Source organism: Macaca fascicularis, chromosome 12 (assembly GCF_037993035.2).
Source record: "Macaca fascicularis isolate 582-1 chromosome 12, T2T-MFA8v1.1".
NCBI classification, from domain to species: domain Eukaryota; kingdom Metazoa; phylum Chordata; class Mammalia; order Primates; family Cercopithecidae; genus Macaca; species Macaca fascicularis.
The window spans coordinates 106,036,273-106,048,832 of NC_088386.1; the positions used below are offsets into that span (position 1 = coordinate 106,036,273).

At 37.2% G+C, this 12,560-nt stretch overlaps 1 protein-coding gene across 14 annotated transcripts in view; it reads right to left on the reverse strand.

Annotated features, from left to right (window-relative positions):
* The window catches only part of ACADL (acyl-CoA dehydrogenase long chain), a 49,417-nt gene that overhangs the window by 21,602 nt on the left and 15,255 nt on the right, over positions 1-12,560 (reverse strand). For 10 of the 14 annotated variants that reach the window (XM_074010008.1, XM_065526015.2, XM_065526018.2 and 7 more), the window contains 4 exons: positions 11,769-11,835; positions 7,221-7,385; positions 6,162-6,263; positions 4,607-4,720 (listed from right to left, as the gene is read on the reverse strand). In XM_074010008.1, the coding sequence (XP_073866109.1) occupies positions 4,607-4,720; positions 6,162-6,263; positions 7,221-7,385; positions 11,769-11,835 (448 nt within the window). The remainder of the gene's footprint in view (positions 1-4,606; positions 4,721-6,161; positions 6,264-7,220; positions 7,386-11,768; positions 11,836-12,560) is intronic. The other 4 variants (XM_065526019.2, XM_065526017.2, XM_074010010.1 and 1 more) reach the window with 1 other exon arrangement.

The window sequence follows — 12,560 nt, forward strand, 5'->3', positions numbered from 1 at the left end:
TGGAATTAGAATATATGTGTAATTTGGGGCAAGTTACTTAACCTCTCTATACCTCAATTTCCTTAAATGTAAAATAAAAATAATTAAAGTACTTATGATATAGATTTGTGAAGAAAAAGAATGAGGCAATTCACTTAGCAGTGTCTGGCAGATAGGGAGCAGTCAAGCCATAATATCCATTATTACTATTTAACATCTGGATTTTACTATTTTATTGTCTATTCCATGAAAAATCATAAGATTGACATAAACTATGGAGAGTATAGATTTTAAAAAGCCCGATAATTATTGCTACATCCATATGGTAGGTTTCTATTCTAAAAAGAAAATAAGTTTTGTGACATGCATTTCAACTGGTCAGAAAGCCCCAAAACGTTCAAAATTCAAGGATAACAAAGAGAATGGAAACTGAATAGTTATATAGTTATAAAATGACATGTCGCCAAGTATATTGTAACATTTAAAGCTCTTCTATTTCAATTGAATAACTAGAACCATAGTGTAACCAGCTCTCGAATACAAGGTATAGCTATGTACAGTATTGGTTATTCATCGTCTCTGAATATATTCCTAGCTTGAAATATGAAAATATTATTCAAATATATTTATTTAGATAAAATAGGAAGATCAGAAGACATATCTCAGAAATCTCAGAATTCTCTTTGGAATTTCTCTTACTTGGAAAACAATACTACTAGCTATCAATGTGACCTGTGGAAGTAGAATGCTACTGCCACCTACTGAAAGTTTAGGGAACTAACTTTGAAAGAAGGCAACAATAAAATGACACTTCTTTAAAAAGGAATGATTAAAATTATTTATTTTTTGCTATTAAAATACAATAAATGTATATTTTAAAAGAATCTTTTTCCTCTATAACAAACAATATGGACAACTTTTCTATTTTCTTCATGGTTAAATGTCAAATTACATGCTTTCTGAGTCATTCAGGCAATCTGGGTAATATTATAGTCATCCTTGTCATGTAGTATGAAGCCAAAATAAGGTTAAAGGTATATTTTTGTTTTTGTATTTGTTTTCGTGGGTAGCAGGGAGACAGGGTCTTGCTATGTTACTCAGGCTAGAGTACAATGGTGCAATCTCAGCTCACTGCAACCTCTGACTCCAGGGCTCAAGCGATCCTCCCACCTTAGCCTCCTGAGTAGCTGGGACTACAGGCACACGCCACCACACCTGGTTAATTTTTGTATCTTTTGTAGAGATGAGGTTTTGCCATGTTGCCTAGGCTGGTATCAAAATCCTGGGTTCAAGCAATCTGCCTGCCTAGGCCTCCCAACATGCTGGCCTTGGTATAAGTGTTTTAGTAAACATTTGATGTTTAAGTGGTGGTGGTTGGATATCAGAAGCAAATGATACTCATTCCACTTTGGGGACAGTTGAGAAAATCAGAGTGATATCAAGTGGTAACACTTCCTTCATATTGCCAGGAGTGTAGTATGTGTTTTGAGAGTCACATCCATCAAATTACAGTTGAACACATTACCTTAGGAGGCAATCAATATATATTTGTTCAGTGAGGCAAAAAGGAATAAATGATATATGTCAGTGTTTCCCAATGGGAAATTATTGATATTTTGAGTGACGCAATTAGTTGTAATCCAAATGTGCATTATAGGACATTGAACAACACTGTCCTCCAGGGCACTATACAAGTTATACCTCCAGCCAACTGTGCACACCCACCCCTACCCCATTCCTGACACTTCTAAACACCTGGAGGAAAGGGCATGCACTGAGAACCACTGATACGTGTAAATCAGTGATCCATAAAGGAAAGGGAATATAAAGTATAACATCCTTGCTCTTAAGGAAATCACAATTTAGGCAAGTTAAGTCATATTGTTTTGTTAAATGTTTTCTTGATTGAGTGTGTACCTCATTTTTATAGATTCAGAACAACTGTCTTAGGTTTGTTATGTCAATAAGAAAAGTTAGGATGTAAATACTTTTTTTCAGGATGAAAAAAGTTAATTTGATGACAATACAGGTAGCAAATAGTTCCCAAAATGACACAGAGAGGGTCTAGATCAAGAACAAGAGGAAGTAGATGATAAAAAGTTCTCCCATATTGAAACAAAATGGAGCAAGGCATTATGTAAGAAATAAAATAAGGGTAACAGCTAATTTTTAATGAGGGCTTACTTTGCCAAGCAATATTCCAAACGCTTTATGTATATTACCCTATCTAACTGATAGAGACAGGTGACAGCCCAGGGTCTCTGGCAAAACCCTGCCTTCAAGCCTAAACAGCCTAAAGGCTGAAAACCCCGACTGCTGGTCCCAGATGAAGGCTGCCCTTTCCCAACTGATCCTTTCTGAATAATGCCTGTGCACCGGGAGGATGGGGTGGAGCCTCGGGAAGTTCACACCGCTTGCAGAGGAGAGGAGCCTCGCCTCTCTTGTTCTTGTGTGCTGACCTAGGATTCAATCTGTAAGGTGGGAGACCTGCTAGCAAGACTTTGTCTCGCTTTGCTGAGAGTTCCTTTTTCATTTTCATTTAATAAATCCTGCCCTAGTCAACCTACAATGTGTCTGCGTGCCTAAATTATCCCGGTCATGAACTCAGTTTTTTCTACAACATAATCCTCACAACGCTATGAGGCAATCTCTGATATTCACAAATAGGGAAATATTTTATAAATATTTACAAACGTTATAAATTTTAAAGATTTATAGTCATAAGGTTTCACAATTTTGCAAATCAAACACATATTATAAATTTACAAATAGGAAACTATTTTTGAGAGAGAGAACATGCCTAGACTACAGAGATTCAAGTAGCTGGGTTAGGACATAAACCACACTTGAACATAATTTCTAGAATGCTGGTCCTGAAAAGCCACCAAGTTGTTTCATTTCTACCTTTCCCTTCACAAAGCCTTTCAGCCAGTCATTCTACTGAAAAATTTTTAAGTCAAATCCGAACTCCAGGTTTTTTGCTGGTGAAATGTTTCACCAATTTGATGACCGCATGAAGGCATTATAAACTATTCCTTCATTTAAAAAGAAACTATAGGGTCTAAAATTTAATTAGCATATTTAGTGACTGTGGCCACCATATACTGAGTTCTTTTGCAAAAACCCTCAAGTTCCTGGGGAAACTTAACCCTAGGTAAACACAATCATCTGTCTTTTCTCTATGTTTGTACCTGGGAAGCTAAACTCTTATCATAAAGCTGATTGATACACAAAAAGCAGAAAGTTCAATTTCTCATTCTGAAGAAGGTATTTCATACCTCCCTCACCCTTCTCCAACACCTCCATGCCTCCTTCACTCACCTGTCTTTCAAGGACTAACTTTCCCTATTGTTATTTATTTATTTATTTATTTATTTATTTATTTGTTTATTTTTGAGATGGAGTCTTGCTCTGTAGCCCAGGCTGGATGGAGTGCAGTGGTGCGATCTCGGCTCACTGCAACCTCCACCTCCCGGGTTCAAGTGATTCTCCTGCCTCAGCCTCCCAAGTAGCTGGGATTAGAGGCGTGCACCACCATGTCTGGCTAATTTTTGTAGTTTTAGCAGAGACAGGGTTTCACCATGTTGGCCAGGCTGGTCTCAAACTCCTGACCTCAAGTGATCCTGCCTGCCTCAGCTTCCCAAAGTGCTGAGATTACAGGTGTGAGTCACTGTGCCTGGCCACGTTATTTAAAGAAAGAGAAGTCTTCTATAAATAACTTTTGCAGTTTTCTACCAACAGAGTGATGTATCTGTCTGACCTCATAGATGTCCTTTGCTCCTTTCTTCCTGTGCAAATGAAGGAATCCCTCTCCTGTTGATGGGAAGGCCTATCTTTCCATGTGTCCGCATCCACAAACTCACCCTTTCTCCAAGACCTTATGCAGTTGATTATTTCCTTCCTATCTACAACCTTTCCCTGTTTATTAAATCCTTTCTTTATATGTAGGTATTAAACTATGCACCCACATCCCCATCCTAAAAATAACGACAAAAAATTAATAACTCCCAAATATCTCCCTTGACTCTCAAATCTCCTTCCCCTCCCCTCTTCCCGCACCACCCTTTCACTCAACTACCATTCACAGCCAAACTCAAGAAAGAGCTGCTCACCATCAGTATTGTTTCACTTCCTCATTTCTGTCTACTCACTTGGGTCTGTCACCCTCCATGTCCATTAATGGCTCTTACTAAATAATCTCCATATCATTGTATTCAATGAGCACTCTTTGCTCTTCATCTTATTTTTCCCCTAAGCAGCATTTGATCCCACTCCCTACTCCATGAAATGCTCTTTCCTTCCAGCTTCTGTGACAAAGTTCTCCTAATTTGCTTTCTCCTTTCTAACTGTTCATTCATTATCAGTCATCTTACAGGCTGCTCCTAATCAGACAATATGAATTCCACATATGAATTCTACCTTTAAATCTTGTAGTCTTCCTCAAGGACTGTGTCCTAAGACCACTTCCTGTCTTACTCTCTACTATCTCTCCCTTAGTGATCTCATCCACTTCCATGGTTTCTAATATCACCTTACATGAAAATAACCCCAAACTTCTGTTTACCCCAGGCCATTTCAGATGAGTAAGTTGATATCATCTAATACTAAACCACAGTGACAAGCTTACCTGTAGGTGGGCAACTGTTTTGCCAAAAGCTTTTCTTTGTTTAACATAGTTCCTGGTTTCTTCAAACATGAACTCACTAGCTGAAACTGCCATATCAGCAATTAACAGCCTTTCCTATAACACAAAAATTAGGTCTTAAACATTACTCTAATTATGCAAGTGATTTTCACACAATTTCAATTACGATAAATCCTATAAATTAACTTTATAATAAACTCATAAAGATTAATTTATGTCTTAACTCTTTATAAGAAAACAGATTTATGAGATTCTTTTGACATATCTCTTGTCACTTTCTAAAGCAAATCCTTTATTTTTATGAATGACTGCTTTTATTTTTTTTAAATCTTTTTAATTTTTTAAGGGACGAAGTCTCACTCTGTTACTAAAAATGGAGTACAGTTGCACAATCACAGTTCACTACATCCTGTAATTCCTGGGCTCAAGTGATCCTCCCATCTCAGCCTCCCAAGTAGCTGGGATAACAAGCGCATAACACCATGCCCACGAATGACTGTCTTCATTATATATATGCAATTTATTTAATTTTTTCTTCTCTTTACTCACATATGAGTTAAAAACAATCCCTAGTTGCTTATTTCAAGTTATTAATCTCTGCACACTGTATGACTCAATATATCTGTGGAAATAAACATCTTACAGCACATAAGTTAAATTCTACCTATTAATGTAAAAGTAGTCTTAGTTTAAATCCATCATGCTGGTGATTTTCATGGTAGTCACTAGGCAGGAGTACCCCCTTACACTGGCATCTGAGGCTCAATAATCACTTGTCAACCATACTTTAAAACCATAGCTGTTTAGGGACTGACCCTATGTGGCTAAAACTTTTCAGTCTGAATTTTACACTTTTCCCTTTGATTCACAGTTGTTATTTAAAAACTGGCAAACTATCAAATGTTTTACATGACATTTCCTTACAAAGAGCTAAGTTTTTGAATTGTAGTTAAGAAGCTAAAATCATTCTAAGAAGGAATCACAGAACTGAAATATCTGTTTTTCCTACTCACTTTTTTTTTTTTGAGATGGAGTCTCGCTCTGTCGTCCAGGCTGGAGTGCAGTGGCGGGATCTCAGCTCATTGCAAGCTCCGCCTCCTGGGTTCACGCCATTCTCCTGCCTCAGCCTCCCGAGTAGCTGGGACTACAGGCGCCCGCCACCACGCCCAGCCAATTTTTTTGTGTTTTTAGTAGAGACGGGGTTTCACTGTGTTAGCCAGGATGGTCTCGATCTCCTGACCTTGTGATCTGCCTACCTTGGCCTCCCAAAGTGCTGGGATTACACGCATGAGTCACCGCACCCAGCTTTTCCTACTCACTTTATAACCTTTGATTGGATATTACTGAGTTCAGTTATTTACTTACCTACCCTATAAAACTCATACTTTTATTACAACTTTAATACTCAAATGATTAGCTATTTCACAAGTTTTGCATGTATAAATCTGCATGCATAATATAGAAATAGCATGTTTCTATATTATTCTATTCCAATTCATTATTTAGTCAAAAGATGGAATCTTTAAACACTTCTGACCTGTGGAAGCTCTTTCATGATGTAATAGAAGCCTTTATTCTCTTCTCCAAGTAGGGCACTAGCTGGCAACCGTACATCTTCAAAGAATAGTTCTGCAGTATCCTAAAAGACCATACAAAAAATGTAGAGCGTGATCTCATTTAAATCTTCCAATAACCCAGTGAATATTGGAGTGAATATTATTTTTTCCAAAAAAACAAAAAACAAATTGGAAGCCAAGTTGGAGTGGTTAATGAACATAACTAGTAAGTGATAAACCAGGGATTTGAACTCACAGCCATCTGATTCCAAAACTTGTGGCTTTCCTACTGCAACACACTATCATTCCTGCTCTAATATTGTCCAGTTCTCAAGGTACTTGGAACTAAGGATTTCTAATACATATTAAGCAAAAAATATGTTTTTGGTAATGTATAGAAAGAACATTTTCTGTTTTTTTGTTTGTTTTATTTTTAATTTTTTTTTTGAGAGGGAGCCTTACTCTGTCGCCCAGGCTGAAGTGCAGTGGTGTGATCTCGGCTCACTGCAACCTCCACCTCCTGGGTTCAAGTGATTCTCCTGCCTCAGCCTCCAGAGTAGCTGGGACTACAGGCGCCTGCCACCACACCTGGCTAATTTTTTTATTATTAGTAGAGACAGGGTTTCACCATGTTGTCCAGGCTGGTCTCGAACTCCTGACCTCAGGTGATCCACCGGCCTCAGCCTCCCAAAGTGCTCAGATTACAGGTGTGAGCCACCGTGCCTGGCCACACTTTCTATTTTTACTTCATATTTTTCTTTAATACATTTTACAAATAGATGGCTTGTTACCATGCAGTTAATTCTGCCATTTCTAAAAGCAGATATTCAAAATACCTTGATTCATTTCTATTGCTGACCATCAGAAAGAGATAGAGAGGTATAAATGGGAATAAATCTCATTACCATATCAGAAAAGCGTATTTTAGGAATTCAGCATAGGAAATAAAATTGTGCCACATGTAATCCTCTTTATAAGTCTCCTATCTGATTAATAGTAAACTCAATTAGTATCTGAATATGATTTACATTATCACTCACCTGTGCTTTTAATCCCATTTTATGTAGCTTTCGTCCCTTGATAAATCCTTTCATTCCATTTTCCACCAGAAAAAGGCTAATACCACGGGCAGGGGAGGGAGCTTCATGATTTGTGACCGCAACTACAATCACAACATCACTTAACCACCCATTACTGATGAACACCTGTAAAACCCCAAGTACACTAGTAATGCACCATGATAATTCAAGTCTATGTACAAGTTATTATTGGGAGAAAGCACATTCCAGAAAACTAAAACAGACAAGGCATGCTCGATATGTCTCTCAGTACCCTACCCAAATACCTGCAGAGTTGATTATTCACACATGATGTTATCAAGGATCGGGGAAAAATTACTTAATGCTTCAAAGAATGAAACCTATAGATTTTCTTTTCACTATTAATATTATACACAATAATAATAAGCAGAGATTATTATGTTCTTTAAAAATGAAACCAAATTGTCTATTATGATGATAAATTGTATTTTAGAAGGAAGACACTGGTAAGAAAAGAAAATCTGGCGGGACCTGCTGGCTCACACCTGGAAGCCCAGCACTTTGGGAGGCCGAGGCAAGAGGATCATTTGTGCTCAGGAGTTATGACCAGCCTTGCCAAAATAGCAGAGACAAAAAAATTAAAAATTAGCTGATATGGTAGTGTGCACCTATATATAGTTCAAGCTACTTAGGAAGCTGAAGCAGGAGGATCGCTTGAGCCTAGGAGTTTGAGGTTGCAGTGAGTTATGATTGTACCACTGCATGCCAAACTGGGTGACAGAGTGAGATCCTGTCTCTAGAAAAAAAAAGAAAAGAAAAGAAAAAGAAAAAGAAAGAAAATCTGCTGTAAATGGCGCCATATTATTTATTCTTAGATGTATCAGTTTTTGAAAAGGACTATTTTTGATTTTTGTAATTGATATCCTGCTTCCTTTAAAATGGCCTAAATAGGAAACTATGATTAAGGAGGGAAAAATGACAAGCAAATGAGAGGGATTATCAGATGATATTGATTCAGAAAACAAAATATACTCCAAGCAAATATTAATAATTATCTTCTCATTCTGCCTCTTTCCTGGTTCATCTCAATCATTTTCATGGCTTGAGTCACCCTCTACATGCTGATGACTCCAAATATTTATCTATGCCATGTTTCCTTTCTTTTTTTTTTAGAGACAGGGTCTCTCTCACCCAGGCTGGCGTGCAGTGGTGTGATCATAGCTCATTGCAGCCTCGAACTCCTGGTAAGCCACATTTCTTGATAGGACCTGGACCTGAATATGTACTTGCTTCTGAACAGTTCCACTTGATGACTCATGGGTGGGACATACTCCTTCCCACCCCTACTCCTATCTAATCCTGATTATCAACCTATTTCTCTATCTCAATGAATGCTTCAATAGATTACACTGTCATCCTGCTTCTTATTCAATTCAGCATCTAGTTTTTTCTAACCCATCTTAATACTTTTGGAATTTATTCACTTCCTTTCAATTCTATTGTAATTACCTTATTTCCAGCCCTCATCATTTCTTAAGTTCCTACAACTGATCTCTCTACAGCTGTATCATTCATCATGATGTCAGAGAGAATTTTCTAAATGCAATCTGATCATATTGCCTTCACACTTAAACATTTTTGAATAGCTCCTAATAGGCTTCAGGGTAAATTCAAAACCCTTAGCAGGAAATAGAAAACTTATCACAAACTGGCACTAGCTTACCTCTCCTTACCTGCCTTATTGCTTGTCCCACTCTCCCCAATTTCCTGTTCTCCAGTCAGCTACTAAATTATTTGCTGTCCATCACATTGCGAGATCTTCCTGACCTTTGAGTCTTTGAAAATCTTGTTTCTGCTGCTTGGGAAAGGCCCTTTCCCAACTCTGCTACAATGAATTGTACTCATCCTGGACGGTTTAGACATCAGACTGGCCAAAAGGTCTCAAATTCTCCAGGCTGGGTTAAGCATTCCTACAACACCTCAAATTTACCAAAATGATCTGTTTTTAATCTCTCTCCCTTTGAAATAGTAGGGGTATAAAATGATGTTGGTTACTCCCATCACCTAAAATGCACAGCACTGAAACATACAAATAATGAAAAATGGGCAAATAACGTTAGTGTTGTCTACACAATAGCAAATGAAGATAGTGGTGGCAGTATGGTTATAGGTGACACAATAATAAAAGATCATCAACATGCCTCCTTACTAGGAGCTCCTAGCCATTTCCTATTCATATATCTATCTTAAGTGCTTAGCATTCTTTTTGGCACAGATGAGGCCAAAGGATGTTTTAAAAATATATTTTGAAAAAGATGTTTCTCAAAAAAATTTCTATACATCTTGGCAAAAATATTTTTTCAACAGTATTGCTCGATTACACCACTCCCTTGCTCAAAAATCTTAAAAGTCTACCAAGTTCCTACCTTTCTGTGTAGTTCCTAGTATCTGTGTAGCTACCACAGTTGAAATGCTATGAGTGCTTTTTGTTTGTTTTGCATCACACAGCATCCAGGAATTAGTATCTACAATATGCTCTAAAGTGGTCTCATACACGTTTTAACTACAGATAATAAATAAACAATGGAATGGAAAGGAAGGGAGGAGCAATTCATTGGGCAAAAACTATTCATTTTAATACGCTGAGCTCAATTTGGTAAATCAAGTGGAGTTCTCCAGAAGGTCTTATTGGAAGTAATTACAGCAAAGGATCAATAAAATCTGAACCATTTCTACAACAGTGTGACCTAATGTGAATTTTAACACCATGATGGATCCCCCTTTCTAACAGAGTTATATGAGAATTTTCCTTGCCAGTGGATTTTCTCAGTTTGTTTTCTAACTATGACACTCAAAAGTTTGAATAGGGCTGAAATTACCTCTAATGAGGGTCAACATTTTGGGGTGGTGGGAGGATATTAAATGCTTATAAAATAACAGAAACTCATTGCAGATATTATATAGAGAATGTAAAATTCTAAAGAAAAGGGAAAATATAATCCTCCATAAGTATATAATACAACTATCATTCATAATTTCCTTTCTCATCTTTTTAATTTTAATATAGTAAAAATGTTTCTGTACTTGCATTCTATCTCCTGTTTTTTCACTTAATGTATAATTATTTCCTGTACCGTTAAAAACTTTGTGGTGCTAATGTTAATGGCTGCACATTCGTTCAGATGCACTGTATTTGCTTACCCATTCCTTTACTTTTACTTGCTTTCAATTTTTTGTTATTTCTAATAGAGTTTTTGAAACAGAGTCAATGGTACTTTTCCTGTGTGGTTCCCACAAAACACTATGGCTGAGCAGATGAGGCCTGCTTAGAGAGCTAGAGGTATAAGAGAATGTGGTTCCCCTTTCACTTCGAACCAAATATCCTACTCTCTTTCAAAACAAGCCTTCTGTATGCGAGGAGTTAACTGATTATATATTGGAGCTATCATCTGTTTAATTATAATCCTTAGGATAAATTATTTAGACAAATATTTATTAAAGTATATTTGAAGAACACCAATGATTCAGTTTTGTAAATACAGAGCTATTAGCCCAAACAAACATATAAAAACTAATTCTTCAACAGACCTTGGCACATATTTTCAGAAAGACTGTTTTATAACCATAAATAAAATGATCATCTTTCCTTCACGTAACACTCAGTCAACAACAAATATTTACTGAGTATATACCAGATACTATTTTAGGTGGGTAATATCACTTGCCCTCAGTGATACCAAATGCATTTGCCCTCATTGATATCAGGGATCCTGAGCCCATCTGTAACCTTAATTGGAAGCACTCTCCAATTCTATCAGTGAGTTGTTTGATTTAGTAGAACTGAATGGTTCTCAAATTCCATCACTGTATCACTGATATCTTTTTCTCCTAGGATCTTTTTTTTTCTTTGAGGGGGGTCTTACTCTATGTCAACCTCCTTGGCTCAAGTGATTCTCCCTCTTCAGCCTCCTGAGTGAGTAACTGGGACCAAAGGGCACACCACCATGCCCAGCTAATTTTTTAAATTTTTACTTTTGTAGAGACAGGGTCTCACTTTGCTGCCTAGGCTGGTCTCAAACTTCTGGGCTCAAGCAATCTCTTGCTTCAGCCTCCCAAAGTGCTGGGATTACAGGTGTGAGCCACTGTGCCTGTCCTTCTCCTAGAATCTTTTGAAATTCTTCTTGATCTACATGAGAAAGCTTTTTCCCCAATCTTTTATCAACATAAAGTTTAAGTATTATTAATATTTGTCCCACATTTGAGCAATGTGAGTCTCACCTTGTCTTTTTCTGGTTTGATAAGGGCTGTTTGGAAGCTAAAACAACCTTTGCCATATTAGTGAGGGGGCATGCAAAATGAAACATAGAAGAAGCTACCACAGATCTTAAGTAATATTTATTGTAAATTTGCTGTCTCCAAAACAGCTTAGGTAAATTCAATTCCTGCATGAGTCCCTAGATTTAACAGAATTAATGAGTTGTCTCTGAGACATTGTTACCCACGGCATGACTCTGAAAAGAAAGGCTATAGAAGTCCCTCTCTACACACCTTGCTTCCATTGAGAATCCAGTCACTTCCATCCTTTTTAGCATTTGTTTTTATTCCTTGTAAGTCACTGTAATCGAAAGAAAGGATAAACAATTCATCAAATGATAAAAATTGAATTATGTAAATTATGTAAGTATGTATGTAAATTAGATTATTCAAACTGGCTACACCATTATAAAATTGCTGAATATTAAGAATGTTCACACAATTGCACTGAAAAACCATGCTGATCTATTATATTCTAAAGCACTTACACAAATGAATATATGATTAAGATTTATTATATAAACTAGCCAGATTTTATACAGTAGTATAACGAAACCCAACTAACATTCAAGACCCCAATGAGACTCACATAACATTTCAAACCTCACTGTATCCCTGAGATTACGTGTCACCATGTACTTTGCTGCCTTTAAACACCTTGGTTCCTTCCCCTATCTCTATTGATCTAAAATTTAGCTATTAGGCAGGGCGTGGTAGCTCATGCTTATAATCCCAGCACCTTGGGAGACTGAGGGGGGAGGACTGCTTGAGCCCAGGAGTTTGAGACCAGCCTGGGAAACAAAGCTAGACTCTATCTCTATAAAAAGTTAAAAAATTAGTTGGGTGTGGTGGCACATGCCTGTGGTCTCAGCTATTTGGGAGGCTGAAGTGAGAGGATCACTTGGGCCTGGGAAGTTGAAGCTGCAGTGAGGCATGATCATGCCACTGCACTCTAGTCTGGGTAACACAGTGAGAATTTATCTTAAAAAAAAAAAAAAAAGAGCATGTCTCAAATGCCATTTTTTT